Source organism: Aquarana catesbeiana, linkage group LG07 (genome assembly GCF_042186555.1).
Source record: "Aquarana catesbeiana isolate 2022-GZ linkage group LG07, ASM4218655v1, whole genome shotgun sequence".
Taxonomy (NCBI): domain Eukaryota; kingdom Metazoa; phylum Chordata; class Amphibia; order Anura; family Ranidae; genus Aquarana; species Aquarana catesbeiana.
In genome coordinates, this window is record NC_133330.1 from 37398388 (window position 1) to 37422880 (window position 24493).

Here is a 24493-nt window from a genome sequence, read left to right on the forward strand (position 1 = left end):
AGCCCAACCCCAGACAAACAACCCCACACAATGTTTGGGGATGTCTCTACCAGCTTTGCACATCTAGAGAGTGTCTGTGAATAGCAATTTTCAAGTTTTGCCACAAATTCAGCATAGTGAGCTCCTTTCTACTTTGGGTAATACCTGGTCATTAACCTTGACCGCTGAGTGATCGAGTTCCCTGGTAGTTTTTGCTGTACCAATCCATCCTATTGATCAAGTTGTTCCGAGCTGGTGGTATATACTCCCTGGATAAAGGCCCTGGCTGGGTATTAGCCGCAGGCTTATAACTGCTTGCCTTCCGGTAAGCACGCACTTTATCTGTTGGTGGTGCACAGATTTATGGTGGTGGTTTGAAGATAATATGAGTTCATTGATGTTTTTCAATATATGGACTATTTTTTATTTATAGATCAGTTTTACACTTTGGTGTGTTGCAACTAATTTGTATATATATATTTTTAATTTTGTGTGATAGGCTCGTTTATCACAATATCAACCTTTAGCGCAGTTCCACTATAATTATTGTTTCTATTTATGTGTGTATCTCACCTATTGAGCTGATGCTCCTCTGTGTTAGTTTTACTTAGCACAGTATTTTTTCTTTATTATTTTATGGTAAGTATAACATGTTTGGGTTTATTTTGGTTTTTTTTTTTGTTTTTTTAAACAAGCCTTTTAAATCACTTGAACTTGAGCAGTTATGCAAAGAAGGGTGGGCAAATATTTCAAAATCTAGATGTGCAAAGTTAGCACTGTAGAGACATATCCCAGTAGACTAAAGGCTGGAAGTAAAGCAAATTGTGGTCCAACAAAATACTGACACAAGGGGGTTAATCCTTTTTTCAACTCAGTAATTCTATTTTTGAATTTTTTTTATATTTTCTGTCAAGTTGGTGTTATACAGTGCCTTGCAAAAGTATTCACCCCCCTTGGCATTTTTCATGTTTTGTTGCCTCACAACCTGGAATTAACAAGGATTGTTTGAGGATTTGCATCATTTAATTTAGAGAACATGCGCACAACTTTGAAGATTTTTTTTTTTTTTTTTTTTTTATTGCGAAGCAAACAACAAATAGGACAAAGCAACAGAAAAAGTCAATGTGCATAACTATTCACCCCCCCCTAAAGTCAATACTTTGTAGAGCCACCTTTTGCGGCTATCACAGCTCCAAGTCGCTTTGGATAAGTCTCTATGAGCTTGCCACATCTTACCACTGGGATTTTTGCCCATTCCTCCTTGCAAAACTGCTCCAGCTCCTTCAAGTTGGATGGTTTGCGCAATCTTTAAGTCTGACCACAGATTTTCTATTGGATTGAGGTCTGGGCTTTGACTAGGCCATTCCAACGCATTTACACGTTTAACCTTAAACCACTCAAGTGTTGCTTTAGCAGTGTGTTTGGGGTCATTGTCCTGCTGGAAGGTGAACCTCCGTCCTAGCCTCAAATCACACACAGAGTGGTACAGGTTTTGCTCAAGAATATCCCTGTATTTCGCACCATCCATTGTTCCCTGACCAGTTTCCCAGTTCCGACTGCTGAAAAACATCCCCACAGCATGATGCTGCCATCACCATGTTTAACAGTGGGGATGGTGTTCTTTGGGTGATGTGATGTGTTGGGTTTGTGCCAGACATAGCGTTTTCTTTGATGTCCAAAAAGTTCAATTTTAGTCTCATCAGACCAGAGCACCTTCCTCCATACATTTTGGGAGTCTCCCACATGCCTTTTCTCAAACTCAAAACGTGCCATTTTGTTTTTTGCTGAAAGTAATGGCGTTCTTCTGGCCACTCTACTATAAAGCCCAACCCTATAGAGCGTACAGCTTATTGTCGTCCTATGTACAGATACTCCAGTCTCTGCTGTGGAACTCTGCAGCTCCTCCAGGATTACCTTAGGTCTCTGTGCTGCCTCTCTGATTAATGCCCTCCTTGCCCGGTCCATGAGTTTTGGTGTGCGGCCATCTCTTGGCAGGTTTGCTGTTGTGCCATGTTCTTTCCATTTGGTTATGATAGATTTGATGGTGCTCCTAGGGATCATCAAAGATTTGGATATTTTTGTATTAATTAACCCTGACTTGTACTTCTCAACATCATTGTCCCTTACTTGTTTGGAGAGTTCCTTGGTCTTCATTGCAGTGTTTGGTTAGTGGTGCCTTTTGCTTAGGTGTTGCAGCCTCTGGGGCCTTTCAAAAAAGTGTGTATATGTAATGACAGATCATGTGACACTTAGATTGCACACAGGTGGACATCATTTCACTAATTATTTGACTTCTGAAGATAATTGGTTGCACCAGAGCTTTTTATGGGCTTCATAACAAAGGGGGTGAATACATACGCACAAGCCAATTATCAGTTTTTTTATTTTTGAAAAATTGTTTTATGTATATGTTTTTCTAATTTTACTTCACCCACTTAAAGACTATTGTGTTCTGATCCATCACATATAATTCAGATTAAAAGAACATAGAACTAAAGGCTGTAATGTAACGAAATAGGTAAAAAGCCAATGGGGGTGAATATTTTTGCAAGGCACTGTATATTTCACTTGGATGTTATAATTTGCACTAGTAAATACAGCTGGATATGGCTGCAAAACAACAAAGTTGATTATTTTAAAAGGGGGTGATTCTTTTCTATACCCATTGTAAGTATGCAATAAAAATAATTCCTGGAGTTCAGCTCTAAAGCACAACTGTAGAAACATATAAAAGACCAACATTAAATCCATGTTTGTATCTATTTGAAAGAAATCCATAAATGTATTTTAAAAGAGTACTTCGGCCTGTCTTTATATTAGTGTTGTATAATCCTCTGTACCAGCTGGACCCTGTAAGTCAATCAGGTTCTACTTCATTACACAGTGGTCTCAAGCTTGCACATAGGAGAAAAGAGCATAGAAATGAATTTAGGGGGTTCTGCTGCACCCGTCCAATCACAGGCAGAGGTGTGTCCTTGACCAAGCTGTAGTGTCTTAAATACAGAGGAGAGAAAAGAGGTCAGGGACCTTGCTATGATGTCTGACAAGGATAAGTCAATCCAATGAGGGGATGATCAGATTTACAGATCTTTTGACAGTTATAATAGTTCATGTATTTCTTTAGCTTCCTGTTTTTAGTTCTCCTTTCAGTAATTTTACTGATCTTTTTTCCCTATGCAGTTTTTATTATAGTATTAATATTTAAGTAGCTGGTGGGTGACTCACATTAAAAACAATACAAGCCATATTGCGATCAGCTGTATCTATGCCGCTGGCATTGTGCCAGTTTTGTACATGCAAACGATGCTGTTGTTGGTCAATTCTGATTACTACGGGACCAGAGTCTGCTCTGGCAACACCTCATTGCCAGCTTTAAGGAAAACAATGCAGTTTATTGTTCTCTCCCTCGCAGTTATGTTTATTGCAATGGGCACTCTTCCAGCTTTTCATAAAATCATCACTTTTAAGTACTGGGGAATTCCTCGGCCATCTGCGTTGCATTCTGTGGCAGAACTGAGATTAACGTGCCCCCCTTTTTATCTGTAATCCCGGCTGCGCTGTGTTTAGTCCTCCAACCTTCCGTCTGTCTGTTTACTAGGTCTTATGTCTCCCACTCCTCCATTGCTTTCTTTACTTTGCACCGTGTTCCTGTGGATTTATTCCAGTACTACGAATTAGTTTATTGAATGCACAGACCAATACCCATAGCAGCCTATGCACATGACACCTGTAAAAGCTGGTTGTAGAACCCATGCACTTCACAGATTATGCCTGGAGAACTCTTACACTTATTAACCACATCAACTCTTGCACCTGTATACCCTGTGATGCTGGATATAGTTTCAAGGCTTGTTGGTTCACTTTTATTTAAAGCAGAACGCCACCCAAAAGGGGAAATTCTACTTTAAGTTCTCCTCCCCCTTCCTCTGCAAAATTTGGCATATCATTATGAGGAGGGGGGAGCAGGTACCTAGTTTTGACAGATATCCACTCCCACTTCTACTCGGATTGCCTAGGACCCGGGGGTCTGCGGCCTGTTTGCAGCTGGACCCCGAAGGCTGCACTGTCAGAGCTGCAGCGGCGGTGGTTGAGCAGAGAGGTGACATCATCTCTCACCGCCCAACCCACATCACCGCTGTTCCACCCTCATTCGGAATACACCACTGCACCAAGGCAAGCCTCTGTGCCCAATAGACTAATGTGCACATTTGTGCTTCGACCAATGCAGTGACAATCCACATCTGGTGGCAGGTGATGCGGCAAGTGATAATCCGCATCTGATGGCAGGTGATGTGGCAACTGACAATCCTCATATGGTGGCAGGTAACGTGGCAAGCGAAAATCCGAATCTGGTGGCAGGCGATGTGCTAAGTGACAATCCTTATCTGTTGGCAGGAGACGTGGCAAGAGAAAAGCCACACCTGGTTGCAAGTGACAAGCTGCATCTGGTGGCAGGCGACGTGGCAAGCGACAAACTGCATCTGGTGGCAAGCGACAGTGGCAAGTGACACGCACTGATTCTGCATTATGGTGAGTTTTATATTACAATGTAACAATAGAAATAATGCGCTTCAATTATCCTGACACCATATCAACCATGGTGCCATGATAATTAAGCGCTAACACCAGCCATTGCCCCGACAAATTGCCAACGAAAAAACAACATACTCACCCACTCACCACTCAAACCCCCCCCCCCCACACACACACACCTCCAAGCCTTGGCACATTTTTCTTTCACACAGCTGGTCCCCGGTGCCCAAAAAGGTTGGGGAGCGAAGGCATTGGCGTAGACCAAGTTTTTCCCCTCCCCACACTCTTCTGGGACACGTCACAGGTTACAGGTTCCTGAAGACTGCTGGATCATTCACAAATCGCTGAACCCCTGTCCTTTTTATTAAGAGTCAGCAGGTTAATATTCTTATCTTCATACACGCTTCCAATAACCCACACTGACCAGCCATATAATAGCTAAATAATGGTAACACTCCTAGAATATAGAATATAAAACTTAACCCTTTGATATTGATACTGATAATAATATTTACTTAATTTCCTTTTATTTCATGTTTCTTCTATATGGTGTTTCTTATGGTGTCTATCGCCTGGTTTTTGGGCACTTACGGGCACTTACGGGCCATTTTTGACTGTCATATATTGTATGTTTCTGGCCTCTTTATCTTTTTGTAAACTTTGTACTGTGATACAAATTTCAATAATTATTATTTAAAAAAAAGTCAGCAGTGACAGTATTTGTCGCTGCCGACTTTTTTTTTTACCCAGAGTGAACAACCTCTTTAGGAAGAAGGTAAAAAGTTCAACTCCAACAAAACAGAAAGGTTACCCACGCAGGGGTTACTACCATCACTTCAAACACAAAAGTAAAACCACATTACCCCTCCTTGCTTCTTCTTGCAGAGCCGCTGCTTAGGCCTCCAGCCTAGACCTTTTGTTTGGTCCACTACACGGTCTTACAGCCCTCCTGTGCTCACATACAACCACTGCATCTCTCCTGCAGCTTCCTGCTGCTCTGGCTCATGACCTCTGGGCAGGGAACCTCCTGTCTCCCGGGTGGAGCCTTAAATCACTGTCAGGCCCTTGATTATGAAGGCTGTGAACATCTGCAAACACAGCCTACTGGTCCCCAGTAAAACCTGGACCCAGGCTTAGAGGCTTCTTTACTCCCAAGACTCTTTGAAGTCTCTGAATTCCAGAAAAGAAATCTGCAATATTTTTCTAAACTTAGAATAGACCTTTTGGAGCCCTTTAATCTGTATTCGTGAGAACTCTGTGTGCCATTTACCTCTTTTTGCACAGTCGCCGGGCCTGGCACAGTCACAACCCTTTTTCAGACAATGTGTATTGCATATGTTCCTGGAAAACATAAGGAGCTGTAGCATAGCTCCCAACTGTCCCTGATTTCGAGGGACTGTCCCTGATTTGGAACAAAGTCTCTCTGTTCCTCTTTTCTCCTCATTTAATCTTTATTTTGGTCTGATCTATATAGTTTGTATATAAAATGCCCCTTTTGGCTTTCAAAAATAGTTTCCCAGAGCTAAACCTTTCATCCAATTTCTAAATTGCTACATTTGTAAATTTCAAAAGCCGGTATAAAGGAATAGTAGTGGTAAAAAAGCACTTGTGGGTTTAACTAATCATTTATTTTGTATAATTCTCCTTTAAGGGGGTGTGTGTACAATGTTTACATCATTTAGCTAAAAGGTGTCCCTGGTTCCCATCTCAAAACGTTGGGAGGCATGGCTGTAGCAACTACCAACTGGAGACTAGTAACATCATAAGTCAAATCACATATCGCCAGCATACCATGTATCTTCAAGGTACCGTCCAAATGTTTATTAAGATGATCACGTCACAGCGGTAAGGTACAATTTTTCCAGGCCATGCAGGACCCCTTTGTCAGGATTGTGATGATGACAGGGTGCTGTGTTGGCCACCAAAACATGGAAGGCTGTTATGTGATCATCTTAATAAAGATTTGGATGTTATACTGAAGTAATATTATATGTGGTATGCAGTCCTGAAGGCCGCTTACCAACAACCATAGTGTCCTGCTGGACCCTCGGAGTTTGCTAAATAAAAAATTAAAAAGATTGGAGCGCCACACTAGTTCGTACAGTCCATAAAATATTTTAATCTGCAACAAAAGCCAACACATTTTGGGGGCTGAAAACTCGGCCCCCAAAATGTCCCATTCTGCCAGCTATTTTGTTTCATTACCTGTTGAAGTTAGTTATACCCGAGTCTCCTCATCAAGGTCCCTTTCTGATGCCATTTCTGTTTATGGGGACTGCTAATTCAGCATCGCATGTTAATCCTCCCCATTCATTCAGCAGTCTTCTGGATCCTGAGAGAACCCCTGTGCTGGCTGGCCAATGGGAATTCCTTGAAGGGTTCTTCTTTCATGTGTTCACATCACTGTTTGAGTAACATGGACATATGGAAGAAAAACCCCTCCAGGAAGTGAACAGAAAGTATTTATTAATAATAATTTTATCCCAGAATTGCGCTTTAAGCAAAATACATTCTAATTGGCCTTGTACTTAAGAATAAGATTTGTTTTTTCTCTCTTAATAAATTTACAAAGTGCTATAGATTAGCATCTGTAAAGTATTAACAGCGCTTCACATTTTACACATTTTGTTATGTTACAGCCTTATTCCAAAATTAATTAAATTCATTATTTTCCTCAAAAATTTACAAACAATACCCCATAATGACAACGTGAAAGAAGTTTGTTTGAAATCTTTGCAAATTTATGTACATACAGTAAATATTCACAGCCTTTGCCATGACACTCAAAATTGAGCTCAGGTGCATCCTATTTCCACTGATCATCCAGTTGGATTAGAGTCCACCTGTGGTAAATTCGGTTGATTGGACATGATTTGGAAAGGCACACACCTGTCCATATAAGGTCCCACAGTTAATAGTGGATGTCAGAGCACAAACCAAGCCATGAAGTCCAAGGAAATGTCTGTAGACCTCCGAGACAGGATTGTATTGACGCACAGATCTGGGGGAAGGGTACCAAAAAATGTCTGCAGCATTGAAGGTCCCAATGAGCACAGTGGCCTCCATCATCCATCAATGAAAGAAGTTTGGAACCACCAGGACTGTTCATAGAGCGGGCCGTCCGGTCAAACTGAGCGATCGGGGGAGAAGGGCCTTAGTCAGGGAGGTGACCAAGAACCCGATGGTTCTTGGAGAACCTTCCAAAAGAACAACCATCTCTGCAGCACTCCACCAATCAGGCCTTTATGGTAGAGTGGCCAGACAGAAGCCACTCCTCAGTAAAAGGCACATGACAGCCCGCCTGGAGTTTGCCAAAAGGCACTTAAAGGACTGTCAGACCATGAGATACAAAAAAGTGGCTACGGAAAACTCTGTGAATGTCCATGAGTGGACCAGCCAGAGCCCAGACTTGAACGCGATTGAACATCTTTGGAGAGATCAGAAAACGGCTGTTCATCGATGCTCCCGATCTAACCTGATGGAGCTTGAGAGGTCCTGCAAAGAAGAATGGGAGAAACTGCCCAAAAATAGGTGTGCCAAGCTTGTAGCATCATACCCCAAAAGACTTGAGGCTGTCATTGGTGCCAAAGGTGCTTCAACAATGTATTATTTTTATTTTTAATAAATTTGCAAAGATTTCAAACAAACTTATTTCACGCTGCCATTATGGGGTATTGTTTGTTAGAATTTTGAGGAAAATGAACTTAATCCATTTTGAAATAAGGCTGTAACATAACAAAATGTGGAAAAAGTGAAGCGCTGTGAATACTTTCCAGATGCACTGTATTTACTTAATGTAGCTGTCATCTGTTCCAAGTAATACAAAAGGAAAAGCAAAAATATTCTTAACATGCATACTACCAAAACAAATGACTAATCAAAGACTGAGCAGGTGTTGCGAGACATCGGCCAGATATAACTAAGTTTCTTCCAAATGTTCTAGCTGTCTTCAATTTAAATCTGTTTGCAGTACTAACAAGAAAGGGAATCCCATAAGGGGGGAATCCCAGCCAAAAAATGAAGTGTGCCGGGCGGCAATCTTTGGCCATTTGCTGAGAAAAAATGGGAGATTCTTGTTAAAGCAGAGGCAGCCCACACCCCAGCAGATGGTAGAGGACAGTGAGCAAGTCAATGCTCCAGCCCTGCAGAGCGCTAATGGTAATAACATACAGCCCTATATATCCAGGGCTTTTTTTCAGCAAAGACTTGGCACCCCCAACGCTGAGAGTATGCAATGGCCAGTGGTGGTGGGGGAGTACTGGAGGGTCTATTGTTGCTGGCTGCTTGGGGATCTATTGTCGCTGGAGGGGGAGGATATTGTTGCTGGTGTGATCTATTGCTGCAGGGAGATTTATTGTTGTTATGGGGATCTATTGTTGCTGGTGAGGATCTACTGTTGAGGGGAGGGGTGTATCTTGCTGGCTGCTGGAGGGTCTATTGACAATATATCAGAAACAATCCAATAAAACAGTTATTTAATCGATTCCTATTACTGTCAGTTGTCTGATACATGCAGATATTCATGTAATCAACTGTTTTAAAGCAATCAATACAATTCTGTCATGGTCGATTAACTTAACATCCTCAAAGTCATTTGAAAGCTCACTAAGTTGATCCATTGATCCAATTGATTGTGGTTTTTAATTTTTATTCAATTTGATCATTTTAGTGGCACTGAAGGAGGTGAAAAGTTGGAAGGAGCATGCTGATAAGGTAAGAGAGCAGAGTGAGTGACAGATTCATCAGCTGCTTCTCTTTTTACTGTCCAGTCACAGGCTGGGGAGGGACAAGATCTGTAAAGTTGAACTAAAGTCTCAAACACTCACCAAGCTGCAATGATCCAACACTCACGGGCAGTGCTGTATTTAGGCCTAGGCCAACACGGGGTTCCTTGCTGGCATCTTTCCCCGGGTTCTTCCGGGTGTCGATCTTCAGCCGATTTGATTGGCCAACACTGGACGATATCAATTCTGCGCGTGCATGAGATTGTAGTCATCCCAGCACACTGGCAGTGTGCCAAAATACAAACTGAGCTGTCCATGCTCAGTGTACATTCTGTAGGGGATTGTGACCAGGCAGGCAAGTGTATTTTTATTGCAGAAGAGCAGTGGTGGAACTACCAGGGTCGCATTCGCGACCGAGCATTCCGCCACTACTGCCCCAGTGGGGTTTCTGGCTGCAGGGCTCTGAGCTGAGTGCGTCTCTCTCTCATACATCCCGGAGCCTACACTGACAGTTCCCTCTACCTCCTTTCTTGCATGAATGGAAGAGGAGAGAGCCGATCTGCTCCTTCTCCTCCCGCCCCTCTCCTCCTGTTTGTGCACCGTGGGAACTGTGAAGCTAAGCAGCTGAGTTTGATCAATCAGCTGCTCTGCTTCATACTTCCCGTGGTGCACACATAGGAGGAGAAGGGCGGGAGGAGAAGGAGCAGATTGGCTCTCTCCTCTCCCACCCGTGCGAGAAAGGAGGGGGGGGGGACTGTCAGTGTAGGCTCTGGGTTGTATGAGAGAGACACTCGCAGCTCAGAGTCCTGCTGAGGAGGCACTGATAGGCAGCACTCATGGGCTGCACTGATGGGCACTGATAGGTGGCATTGATAAACACTGATAGGCGGCACTGAAGAGCACTGATAGGTGGCACTGATGGGCGGCATTGATGAGCACTGATAGGCAGCACCAATGGACATTGATAGGTGTCACTGATGAGCACTGATAGGTGGCATCGATGAACATTGGTAGGCGGCATTAATGAACACTGATAGGCAGCACTAATGAGCACTGATAGGTAGCACTGATGGGCACTATTAGGCAGCACTGATGGGCAGTGATGGGGATGTACTGACTCTTGCTGGTTAACGACTCTCCTTTCCCCACACAGACACAGCATGGGAGGAAAGGACTGCCAATAACCGGCAAGTCTGTTTACATTGTGATCAGCTAATCACATGGTAAAGGGCACTGTGATTGGCCCTTCACCATGACCTGTGATCAGCTGTGACACAGCAGTCACAGAGCGTGCTGGATTCACCCTAGGGGGAATGTGGGAGGCAGGGTTCGGGGAGGATGTCCATGGATGTCCTCCCAGAATTGAATGCCCGGGGCTTGGATGGAAGGGGGGGGGGGGTCAGGGGGGCCCTTCATGCTTTCTTGCACCGGGGGTCCTGAAGGTTCTAGTTACGCCTGTGCAGAAGAGACATGCAGTGAGCACCTGTGTGTTTGCAATTTTTCATTTTTTGTCTCTTTTTCCTCCTTTAGCTGCAGCAGAGGAAAATCAGGTTTTTAGAGTTGAGTAAATCTCAGAACTGAATGGTCAGTGATACATATCATTTGGGGGATGAAACAGTTCACATATAGGGGTGGATCTACTAAAGCCAAATAGACTGTGGACTTTGCAAGGGAAGTTGCACTCTGCAAGGGCAGTTACTCCAGAGCTTAGTAAATGAGAGGAGGGTGCTACTGACTTCCATCATCTAATCATGTGCAAGCAAAAGTGATTTTTTTTTGTTTTTTTTGCATGTGATTGGATATTCTTTGCAAAGTGAAGCTTCATCTAATTTACTAAGCTTTGGGGCAACTGTACTTGCAACATGCACAGTCTATTTGCCTTTAGTAAATCAACCCCATAGAGTTCAGTTTTAAATGTCCCTAAACAGTGTACCAATGTGTGTGGTGTAGACATTAGATTGTAAGCTCTTCTGTCAACAGGAGATAATGTGAACAGTTCCGAGTGCACTTTAGAGTGCTGCATAATATGTCTACATTATATAAACCTGGGAAGCAATATTAAATAAGAGTATAATTCATTAAATAGGGCCAGATAGGAAAGAGGCAGATGAAATAGATTAATTAGTGTTTCAGGCTGTTGTGACCATAGTGAAATTTCCCAGTAGATGATGAACTCATTTAGCATGTTATTGCTTTATACACCTCGTGCTCAAGTTCATTAGTAGATATTATCTGCTAGGCCAAGGTACTCTGTTATCAAGGCATTTAATGCAAAGAAAAGTCTCTGAGAGTAATCAGTGATCTGCAGGACTGCCAGACAGTTCCCGAAGTGCTAACAAATCCATAGCAATGATGGCTACAGACTAAACTCAACATTCAGTAAGGGACATCCCATAATAATCACTGCTTACATCTTATGGTTTTGGAAACAAATTTAAAAAATCAGATTTTTGTCTGTCATTGGTGGCCAGTGGGATGAATGCCCCTTACATTGGTGGTAATAGGGAAGAATGCACCTTACATTGGTGGTCAGTGGGAAGAATACTCCTTACATTGGTGATCATTGGGAAGAATGCTCCTTACATTGGTGATCATTGGGAAGAATGCATTGGTGATCAGTGGGAAGAATGCTCCTTACATTTGTGATCATTGGAAAGAATGCTCGTTGCATTGGGGCCAGTGGGAAGAATGTTCCTTATATTTGCAGTCAGTGGGAAGAATGTCCTTAACATTGGTGGTCAGTGGGAAGAATGCCCCTTACATTAGCGGTCAGTTGGAAGAATGCTTTTTACATTGGTGGTCAGAAAAAAGAATGGTCCTTACATTGGTGATCAGTGGAAAGAATGCTGGTTACATTGGTGAAGATCAGTGGGAAGAATGCTCCTTACAGCGGTGGTCATTGGGAAGAATGCTCATTACACTGGTGGCCAGTGGGAAGAATGCTCCTTACATTGGTGGTCAGTGGGAAGAATATTCTTTTCATTGGTGATCATTGGGAAGAATGCTCCTTACATTGGTGATCATTGGGAAGAATGCTCCTTACATCCGTGATTAATGGGGAGAATGCTCCTTACATTGGTGATTAATGGGGAGAATGCTCCTTACATTGGTGATTAATGGGGAGAATGCTCTTACATTGGTGATTGATGGGAAGAATGCTCCTTACATTGATGATTAATGGGGAGAATGCTTGTTATATTGATGGGCAGTGGAAAGAATATTCCTTTCATTGGTGATCATTGGGAAGAATGCTCCTTACATTGGTGATCATTGGGAAGAATGCTCCTTACATTGGTGATCATTGGGAAGAATGCTCCTTACATTGGTGATCATTGGGAAGAATGCTCCTTACATTGGTGATCATTGGGAAGAATGCTCCTTACATTGGTGATCATTGGGAAGAATGCTCCTTACATCGGTGATTAATGGGGAGAATGCTCCTTACATTGGTGATTAATGGGGAGAATGCTCCTTACACTGTGATTAATGGGGAGAATGCTCCTTACATTGGTGATTAATGGGGAGAATGCTCCTTACATTGGTGATTAATGGGGAGAATGCTCCTTACATTGGTGATTAATGGGGAGAATGCTCTTACATTGGTGATTGATGGGAAGAATGCTCCTTACATTGATGATTAATGGGGAGAATGCTTGTTATATTGATGGGCAGTGGAAAGAATGCTCCTTACAGTGGTTATCAGAATGCCCCCTTACAGGCAACTAAAAAAATCATTGGCGTCATATAGCACTGTGGAATTGGCTGTGCCAAGCGGCACTGGCCCCAGAACTATGCCGGCACCATCATATGGGGGGGGGGGGGGTCAATCAGCCACAGCCCTAATCTCTGAAGGAACCCTGGTTGAGGATGGCTGGTCTAGCTGGTGTGCACAGACTTGTCTTCAAATTGCAATACGTTGACATTTGTTCATTATGTGCATGTTCACTTAAGTGTAGACGTAGAAAAAGTATAACATATATCAAGATATGTTTTCAGTGCCTCGCAGTTATTAGGATGAATATTAAGATGGTAAGGAGACGGAACTGAAGGTAATAATAGAAATACATCTGAAACTTTTTTCCCTTCCTGAAGAGCTTATGAGGATAACATAATCTATCTGAACACCGCAGAGAAATAAGAAAGGGATTTACTTTGTAATTGAAATCTAAGGGGGTCCCACACTTCCTGCTGTGTCTATAAAAGACTGTATATATCCAGGTAGGAATCCAGCAACAAGAAGGATGCCCTTATATTGAGCTGCGGGTGGGTAGAGCTGGGGGCATGCTGGCATTCACAAGCAATACAAGAATCCACTTGCCTGGATTTGCCCAAAACCCATAATATCACCCTTCAGTTAACTTAAAACTTTTCCTTTTAAACGTACAGTCTACAGGAATATATTCCTAGCATCACACAGCCTATACCATACTTGTGCTCCAGTCCAGTGCCTTTGCCTAGGCTGTGATGAGGTCATCAGTCTGCCGCAGGCTAGAGGAAGCTCTCGTTAGGCCTCATGCACATTAAGTGTCAAAAATGGTGCTTTTCAAGAGCGTTTCATGTCCCCCCCCCCTCTCTAAACACCCCCCCTATGTTAGCCTGAGTCCATGCATACATAGCGTTCTTAGGCGTTAAGGGGCAGGGGCATTTAGGGGCAAAAAAAAAAAAAGCCCTTGGCCAGTGCATTTAGGGGAAGAATATTTTTCTGCAAAAAAAGCCCAACACGAATAAAAGTGTGTAGACGCTTCTAAACGCGCTTAAGTGCTAGGCACGTTTAGCGCTTGAATGTTCATTAATTTCAGTGCCCAAAATAAATGAATAGTCTGTCCAATGAAATGAATGAATATTTGCGGCACTTAAACACATTTAAAAGTACCTAAATGCGTCTGAAAAATGTGGATTTGGACGCATTTTTAACGCTGCTTTCTCCTGCTAGAGGAAAAGCGTTTAGAAGAGTTGCAGTGTGCATGAAGTCTTAGCGCAGGTTTGCGCGGGCACGGCAGCCTATTCGCTAGAATGGGCTGCTGTGCCTCCAGAAAACGCAGCGGAAACAGGCCCTGAACCTTTTCTGAAAATACGGAAACAGCGAGTGCAATGCGGTTCCCAGTGCGGAGAAACGGCGTTACCTTTTTTTTTTTAGGATTAATGGTACCCCCACGCATCTCCCGAGGGACAGCACATTTTTCTGTGTGGGTGGTTGAGGCTGCGGGAACAGGTGTGGACCTGCTGCCGCATCCACCCGCACAAGTGTGAAGCCTAATGCCCCATACATACGATCCGAATATCAGACGACAGATCGTCCGTTTTTTTTTTTTGCATGCTAGTTGTATATCGTACCTGAAGAGGTTACTAAAGTAATGGAAATTCTCGTACGACAGAATAAAAAAATCTGAAGTGATGTCATGTGTTGTAGCGTATTTGTATTGTATTTTCGGACGACCATTGTACTGATTAAACGAAAATCGTATGATCTGGTATCGTACGAGAATAATTTTCGTGTTTGTCCGATAGGATAATATTGGATGAACTGTCGTGATTGGCTCTCTGAGCCCGGGTTCACACTAGAATGCGCTGCGGACCGCACAGAAGCGCTGTGCGTCCCTGTTCACCGTTTCAGGGACGAATCAGGGCCGATTCTATGCCTGAATTCGGCCCTGAAACGCAGCCAAAGACGCACAGCGTTTTTGTGCAATGCACACCGCAGCTGTCCCAGAGATATGTGAACCGGCTCCATAGGGAGCCAGTCACATTCTCCTGCTATGCAAATTAGATGTGCGGAAACGCACATCTAACTCGCATAGGTGTGAACCCGGGCTAAAGCTCTGTACTAACGATCTGATTATCGTACGATAAAGTGGAAAGTGGTATTTTTAGTCCTATTTTCGATTTTCCAATTAGTCTCCGCTAGTGATCAGACTGCAACATTGTAACTTTGTAGTCAGAAGGTGAGAGGGAATGGAGTTGATCTGTGTCAGACATCTGTAAACACAGCCACCAGGATTTATGCAATTGTGTAATCTCTGAGCCGGCATCTCATTCCTGGATGCAGGGCCGTTGCTACCACTAGGCAAACTAGGCAGCCGCCTAAGGCGCACTGCAGCAAGCAACTAAGTTTCAGCATCAGCAGGCAGCCACCGCTCCATTTGCACATAGTGTCAAAGGCACAGGGGCGGCGGAGGACTGTGTCTGTGTCCCAACTCCCGAATGAATGGAAGCAAGCAAACATTCATTGATGGGCGCTGGTGAGGCTGCATTTGATGGGCGCTGGTGAGGCTGCATTTAATGGGCGCTTCATTAAAATGGTGGGGTATATACATGGGCAGGGCAAAGGGGGTGGAGTCAGGGGTGGAGCCAGGGTAAAATGAGGTTTCGCCTAGGATGTCAAAAATCCTTGCACCAGCCCTGCCTGGAAGTGGATGCTGATCCTGGAGGATGCCTGAAAAAAGATGGCTCTGTCCTTCTGGAAGGAAAAGCAGATGAAGGCATTGGGGTTAGTTCACCAAGAGTTAAATAACGGTTAATATTATGCGGTAAATACCGCATGCGGTAACAATTGTACAAGTGTTCAATTCACTAAGAATTTGGAGTTAAATACCAAATGCGGTATTTGTTCGGATTAGCAGTAATTAGCATATTAGTTAATGCAGTAATTTACCGCATTGAGCTGGTTGCTAAGGAGCGAGACGGGAAGCCGGTCTCAGCGTCCTTAACCAATTCCGGGTCGCCGCACGCCGATATACGTCTTCACTTTGAAGAGGAATATTGTTGTTATGGGACAGTGTAAAAATGTAAAAAAAAAACAAAAAAACGAACTCATACTTAAGTCGTGCACACGTATGTCGCATCACACATGTGAGGTACCGCCACAAACATAGCGAGAGTAATAATTCTGGCACTAGGCCTCCTCTGTAACTCTAAACTGGTAACCTGTAAAAAAATGAAATTGTTGCCTTTGGAGATTTTTAAGTATCATAGTTTGTCGCCATTTCACGAGCGTTCAAAATTTTAAAGCATGACATGTTATGTACCTATTTACTCGACGTAACATCATCTTTTATATTTTACCAAATTGGGTTATATACAGTACTGTGGGGTTTTTTTTTTGCATTTAAATTTATTAAAGTGTATCTTTAAAAAAAAAATGCATTTGAAAATCTGCTGCACAAAAATACCGTGTGACATAAAAAAATTGCAACGATCACCATTTCTGCTAAAAAAAAAAAATATAATGTTTAGAGGGGTTCTAAGTAATTTTCTAGCAAAAAATACAGATTTTTACCTGGTCCTTAAAGTGGTAGTAAACTCTGTACTACCCCTTGTACCTACAGGTGAGCCTATAACAAATCTTACCTGTAGGTACTGTGAATATCTCCTAAACTTGCATCGTTCAGGAGATATGCAGAGTGCATGCAGCCGATAACATCATCGGCGCATGCGCTTTGAAGGTCCAGCTTACAGTGCCGGACCTTCAGAGCTTGTGCCGGAAGCGGCATCTCCCGCGCATGTGTTATCAGTGACATCATTGCAGTTCCAGCCAATCACATAGCCAGAACTCGCAAACTCGGAAGACAGACAGGGGGGAGATGTCATCCCTCTCAGCGGTGGCTTTACATCGCTGGAGGGCTTTGTTCCAAGGTGAACATTTTATAATGTGCTAGTATGTGATACATTGCATACTAGCACATTATGCCATTGGCTTGCAGGTTTTTTTTTTTTTTTGAACATCGGTATAAGTGGCTAGATAACACTCACATGTGATCCCGAGCCTTCACAAAAGAACTGCAATTTAAATGAATGAAAGGGGCAGGCCAGGGACAGTCATGCAGGGGAGGAAAGAGCTAAATAACATACCTTCCAACTTTTTGAGATGGGAATGAGGGACACCTATCAGCAAAAGTATGCAGGCATAGGACACACCCCTTGCCACGCCCCCTTAAAGGAGAATTGTACAAGAAAACAAGATTGGTTAAACCCACAAGTGCTTTTTTTTACCACTACTATTCCTTTTTATTGGCTTTTGGCATTTACAAATGCAGCACTTTAGAAATCAGATGAAAGGTTTAGTGCTGGAAAACATTTTGATAGATAGAAAGTGTATTTTATATACAGCTATATAGATCAGACCAAAAGGAGGGACAAATGAGGAGGAATGAGGGACATTGTTCCAAATAAGGGACAGTCCCTCGAAATCAGGGGACAGTTGAGAGCTATGAAATAACGCTGGAAGTTCTCAAGCCAAGAAATGAAACGGGTTCTATCTGGCTTGCTGCAGTTTCTAATGCACGCTAAGAGAAGCTCACAGTGTGCAGTGAAATCAGAGGAAGCCATTTCAGTCCAGGAGAGAAGCCAGTACAACTGTGCAAGTCTAAATTTGGAGTTCGGCTTGAGACCCGTGTATCTGACCCCAGTATATACGGCCGCAACAAATACTTTTATGAATTCTGAAACAGCGAGACAAAACTGCATCAGAGTAGCGACATTCGGTGTGGAAAGCGGAGGAATTTCATCTTTCACATATCCTGCATAATAAACGTGCCCCAGTTTCATGTTGTGATCCCTGGATTACACTGAAAGACTGCACAGGGAGCAAAGCTCATTATATTTCCAGGAATCTATAGTGCCGGGTTATACACTGGATTTTGTTTAAAGTTTCTATCTGGGTAAAATAAAAAAAAATAAAAAAACATATGTCGTACATCTCTGCAAGACATAAACTACTTCCCACAAACACTGCAAGTACACAAAATGACCTGTTGGTCTGCCAGAGAATTCTTTTTTCATCCAGTTCTTCCCTGCTGGACTACAGATCACTTCCACCTATACAAGGCCGTGACAAGGGGTGGGCAGGAGGGACGGCAGCCCTAGGCACTGTGCCTTCATGGGGGGATGAGATTGGTGTTGGGAGAGGGAATTTGGGAGGCAGCAGGGAATATGAAACATATCCAATAACAAAATGTAAAAAAAAATCTACTTTCTTCATGAATTTAGGCCAACATGTATTCTGCTACATATTTTGGTAAACAAAATCCCAATCAGCGTATATTGATTGGTTTGCGCAAAAGTTATAGCGTCTACAAACTATGGGATAGATTTATGGAATTTGTATTTTTTTGACTAGTAATGGCGGCGATCGGCGACTTATAGCGGGACTGCAACCATGCGGCGGACAAATCAGACACTAACTGACTTTTTTGTCACTTTTTTGGCGACCAGTGACACCAATACAGTGATCAGTGGTAACAATATGCACTGTCACTGTGCTAATGACACTGGCTGGGAAGGGGTAACATCAGGGGCCATCAAAGGGTTAAATGTGTTCCTAGGGAACACATTGTGGGGGAGGTGCTTGTACTGTGGAAAGGCAGAGATCCGTGTTCCTGCTTAGCGGAAACACAGGACCACTACCTTCCCTAATGAAAGAACGGCGATCTGCCTTGTTTACATAGGCAGACCGCTGTTCTGCTTCTCTCCCGAACGATCAGCGGGTCCTGGCGGACATCAAGTCCCCTGGACCCGCTGATTGGATCCCTCTGTGTCCAATTACAGTGGGAGTGGGTCGGCGGCGGTGCTCATGCGCTCCCCAGACCTGGAAATGCAGGATCACGTGTGGGTATGTGATTCTGCGCAGGGAAGCCACCTTGCCGCCGTATGTACTGTATACGGGATTAAAACACCTATTAGGTTTTTATTGTTGTCTGTGCCCCATTACGGAGACTCACCCTCTCTATTTGGCCTGTTTACCATTATCATTAAGCGCTGCGTAAACTGTTGGCGCTATATAAATCCTGTATAATAATAAACAATAATCATTCGTGAAAGTAAAAGAAAACCCCACATTTTGGATTGTCCCCAGAAAAGTACCAGTAATAGCCTTGTATTGGCTTTTCCTCTACTCGCGCTGACAGATGCGAGTAGAGGAGAGCTGATTGACTGCTCTCCTGACAGGGGGGGTCTGCACTGATTGATTATCAGAGCAGCCCCCCCCCCCAAGGATGCCCACCCATGACCACCAGGTAAGCCCACCCATGGTCAGCAAGGATGCCCACCCATGACCACCAGGTAAGCCCACTAGAGCCCACCAGGGATGGCAACCATTGCCCATTAGGGATGGCACTCTGATGACTCCCAGTGCCTCTGATCAGTGCTGCCTATCAGTGCCATCTATCAGTGCCGCCCATCAGTGCCCACCTGTGCCCATCAGTGCCGCCTATACGTGCCCTCCAGTGCCACCTATGAGTGACCATCAGTGCCACCTATGAGTGCCCATTAGTGCTGCCTATGAGTGCCCATCAGTGCCACCTACCAGTGCCCATCAGTGCTATATATCAGTGCCACCTATGAGTGCCCATCAGTGCCACCTATGAGTGCCCATCAGTGCTGCCTATGAGTGCCCATCAGTGCCACCTATCAGTGCTGTATATCCCATCAGTGCTGCTTATCAGTGACGCCTATTAGTGTTGCATATAAGTGCCACATCATCAGTGCCACCTCATCGGTGCCAATCAGTACTGCCTCATCAGTGCCTGTCAGTGCAGCCTCGTCAGTGCCCATCAGTAAAGGAGAAAACATACTTATTTACAAAGTTTTGTAACAGAAACGAAGAAAAACTTTTTTTTTTCAAAATTTTCTTTTTTTTTTTTGTTTGTAGCGCAAAAAATCAAAACCCCAAAGGTGATCAAATACCACCAAAAGAAAGCTCTATTTTTGGGGAAAAAAATTATAAAAATGTTATTTGGGTACAGGGTCGCATGACCGCGCAGTTGTCATTCAAAATGTGAGAGCACTGAAAGCTGAAAATTGGTCTGGGCAGGAAGGTGTAATAATTTCCCGGTATTGAAGTGGTTAAGGTTAATAGGGCTGTGCTGCAAATGCCCCACAACCGTGCGTTGCAGGACCGTATTCTGGCATATAGAGGGTTAAAATGGATTGACGCTTAAAGTCGGCACAGCTTCACCTCAATTACTAAATGTATTTTTTAGCTTGGTTTAACCTCTTCAGCTCCTGGATCCTAGAAACGTACCCGAAACTTTATTGTGAAATGAACAAAAAAAAAAAAAATCTTGAAAGATCGGAATGTTGTTTTTAATAAGTGTTTTCTTCTGTAATAGAGATTTGAATTCCTAAGTCTTCTTCCTCGAAGGGATGTCAAGCAAAACCGACAGCCAGGCACCTTCAGAGGGATGTTCATCAGACCGTGCACGATCCTGCTCGGTGGGTAATTACTTGTGAAAAGACCTGGCACCTTTCACATGACAAATCCCCCCAAGTTTGGGTAGAGGCCATTTCATCACAACATTCCACGCTTTGCAGATGCTCCTTATTCTACGAAAAATCCAGAATCCTCCACGACTATTTACACTCCGGTTCAGAAGGAAAAAATTAATAATAATTGATAAAAAGGATAAGGCTAGATTTACACTTGCAGTTGGGGGCTTAAGAGGGACCCCCCCTTCCGTCCAACTGCTCCCCCTTAAGCTGCAAAGGCAGCAGATAGGGGTGTACACAATGCATAGCATAGCATTGCGGCAAAAATGATCCCCCATCAACTGAATGTGGCTGTGCTGCAACCGCATGCAATGCAGAGATGCGGGTTTTTAGGGGTTAAAGCAGAAAGTAGGGAGGCAACATAATACCTTCTCACTAGACATGTGCAGAACAAAAAAAAATGTTTTGTTTCGTTATTTAAATAATTTTGTTTTATTAAATCCGCTTATTTTGTTTTTGGAATTCGTTTCATTTCATTTATTCATTTTCGACTTTGATTTGAATTCTCTGAAAATTCGAATCGGCATTTGGCATTTGAATTTACTCTTTTTAAAATTTCGAATTTCAGAAGATGGTTATATTCTTTCTATTTTATTGTATTGTTTTTTTCTATTTAATTTTTTTTCTATTCTTTTCTATTCTAGTCTGTTCTTTTCTATTCTATCCCCTTTTTTCTATGATAATTTATTCTATTATGTTCTGTTTTATGCTATTCTTTTCAATTCTGTTCTATTATTTTATTTTCTATTCTATTCTTTTATTTTCTATTTTAGTCTATTCTTTTATATTCCATTCCTTTATTTTACTCTATTTGAATTTCGGAAGACGGTTATATTCCTTTTATTTTATTCTATTCTTCTATTTTTTTCTATTCTATCCTATTCTTTTCTATTCTATTCTTATGTTTTCTATTATATTTTTTCAAATATATTCTAATCTGTTCTATTTTATTCTATTTGTTTCTTTTCTATTATATTTTGTTCTGTTTTACTCAATTTTTTTCAATTCTATTCTATTCCTTTATTTTCTATAATATTTTATTCTATTCTCTTTTACTCTATTTTTTTCTTTTCTATTATATTTTATTATATTCCTTTATTCTCTATTATAGTTTATTCTATTCTTGTTTTCGAATTCGACTTCTAAATCTATTTTGAATTCAATTTGAATTTGAATTTTGGCCAAATTTTGGTTCATTTTACTAGCGAAACCAACAATATACAGTTATATTTCTATATTTCTATACTCATGTACAAATGTTAGTATGATTGTACAAATGCTATATTTTAACATCAATAAAAGCTTATTGTTAAAAAAAAAAAAAATTTGGTTTCGTTATTTTGCATTTGTTTAAATCCATCACTATTGTAATTCAGAAATTTGGGTATATCGGAACTTCCGCATAACAAAAAACTTGTCTAAAGTTGGTGGTTGGGCAAGTGCAGAATAATTAAAACTAGCTGCAACATCACGTTTGGAATTAAATGAACCGCATATGTGTACTCCTCACCACCTGTCAAACACCTCTGAAAAATGATGCGCCACACTAGAAAAATGGAGAGCTCTGCATAGGCACATAGAAAACAACCCTTTTTTTATGTGTCCTGTTTACACTTAAAGTGGAACTAACTGACTGGTGATGTCACCCCATGTGTGGGTAGGTGCAGTGTGATGCAGCAGGCAGTAGACACACAGAGTCCAAGTGCAATAATCGGAATATATTTTTACACAAGTCCAGCAATACAAGCAGACTCAACGGGAAGACATAACTCCTAACTGTCCCTGATTTCGAGGGACTGTCCCTGACTTGGAACAAAGTCTCTCTGTCCCTATTTCCTTCTAATTTGTCCCTCATTTTGGTCTGATCTATATTTCATCCAATTTCTAAATTGCTGCATTTGTAAATTTCAAAAGCCAGTATAAAGGATTAGTAGTGGTAAAAAAAAGCCAGGTATTGCATGTTTATTTGCTCATTCTCACCGATGGCCTCTGGCAGAGAAACTCCCTCCATGCACAATCTTAGCTCAAACAGCCGTGGCCAAGAGTGGCTTGGCCATATTTGTACCCTGTACAAGTCCATTACTGGTGCCGACATCCCAGCGGTTACATTACCTTTTGGTACAATAGTTTTTATTGAGCAAAACAATCCCAAAATACAGGTCTGAAGAAAAGAAAGGCAAAATGGTCCCGCATAGGGGAACAAAACATCATATTTCCTCTTAAATACAAACAAAACACTTTTTCAAAGTGTAAAAGCAAATAGTAGAAGCATCCGGCATAAGTGCCAGAAGTGGGAATGACTAACTGGACTCGGAGTTTCAAGAGATGGTAAGACTAACAAACAAACAAAACAAAAAAAAAAGGGGGGGGGGGTGGTATTGTCATCCCTTGGTGAAGGGGAGAAGGAATAAAAAAAAAGGGGGGTGCAATAGGGAGGGACAGGGTAGGAAAAAAAAGGAAAGAAGGAGATGTAGAACTAAGCCAGGAAAGGGAAGGAGAAACAGTCAAGACAAGAATGGAAAAGAAGGAGGTGTAGTCTTGGACAAGAAAAGAGCGCGGGGCTGCGGGTTAGGTGGTATATCAGAACGGTTCGGAATACCCAAGCTGGTCGGGGGCAGGATGGGGAGAGCATAAGACCACCATGGGTTCCACACTTTGAGGAACTTAGCATGAGAGTCATGAAGTACACTGGTCATCTTCTCATGCAGCATGAGGATAGTCAAAATGCTCTTCACCTCTGCAAAAACAACCAAGGGCTTCCGCCAAGCTCTAGCAATAGCGTGTTTTGCGGCAATGAAGAGGTAGGTGGCCAGCTTTTGTTGGTATGAGTGGAGGCCTGGGAGGGTGCAGTGGAGAAGTGCATGCCGGGCGTCTTTGTGGAAGTGTACATGAAAAAGGGTTGAAAGGAGGCCATGGAGCGTAGACCAGAATCCCACCAATCGTGGGCAAGACCACCAAATGTGAATCCCGTCTCCACTTCGGCCACATCCCCTGAAGCATCCATCGATGTATGATGGGTTTGAATGAGCTATGCGGGCCGGAACGCAATATCAGCGGAGGAGAAGCTTATCGGTCGCGGTTACATTACCTTTAACAGCAAATAGTATAATTGTTGCATAAACACAATAATCAGGACTGGTTCTCTTTAAAAGTTCACACTAATCACATCAAAAACAGAAAAACCGATAGCTTTTTTCAGGGTTGGATTGCAATGTCACTGATCATAGATATACATGATGCAAGGCACGTACTATATACAGTATCTATTTTCATCTATATCCCATGAAAGGGACACATAAACCAATAAGTGCAATCTCCCTCTGTATTGCGCTGCTCCGGTTCCCTGTGTAATCTTGTAAAGTGCTTCACACATGGCTGACAGTTTATAAATAAAGTCACATGATGAAATTTCAGCATGTGCCCAAAGCGAGCCAAAGTGGATCAGTGACCGGCCGTACAAGATGTTCTTTCCCCAGCATTAAATCACATTTTGAGAAAAGCAATGGAATATTCACTTACTTCTGTCCATTCTTTGTTGCCGATTCCTTGTATGTACAGGACCACCACTGCAAGAGACAAGGAAAATGTCACAAGAAGGCCAAGAACACCTAGAAAATCTAATGCCAGTCAAAATATTTGCCATTGCTTAGTTTTGGATGGAGTAGGGAAGGGTTAAAGCCAAGCTCTAGGCCAGTGGTTCTCAACCAACAGGCTGTGACCCTCTGTCGGGCCATGGCCGTCCTCCTCCCCAGCCTCCAGCCAACTGCAGATCCTCTAACCTCCTACAGTGTCACCCAACCTCCCACAGTCCTTCCAGGGCTCCCTAGCTTGCTGCAGAGCCATCAGCCTTTCATAGTGCCCCCAACTTTCAACAGTGTTCCCCTACCTCCCTCAGAACACCTGAGTCCCTGCAGTGCCCTGAAAAATTCCACAGTGCCCATGCAAAACTCACAACCTCCTCCAGAGACCTCAACTTCCACAGTTGCCCCTAGAAA

At 42.8% G+C, this 24493-nt stretch overlaps 1 protein-coding gene across 1 annotated transcript in view; it reads right to left on the reverse strand.

Annotated features, from left to right (window-relative positions):
• The window catches only part of CPNE9 (copine family member 9), a 468155-nt gene that overhangs the window by 349522 nt on the left and 94140 nt on the right, over nucleotides 1–24493 (reverse strand). Inside the window, exon 4 of the mRNA XM_073591994.1 lies at nucleotides 24018–24064. Coding sequence (XP_073448095.1) covers nucleotides 24018–24064 — 47 coding nt within the window. The remainder of the gene's footprint in view (nucleotides 1–24017; nucleotides 24065–24493) is intronic.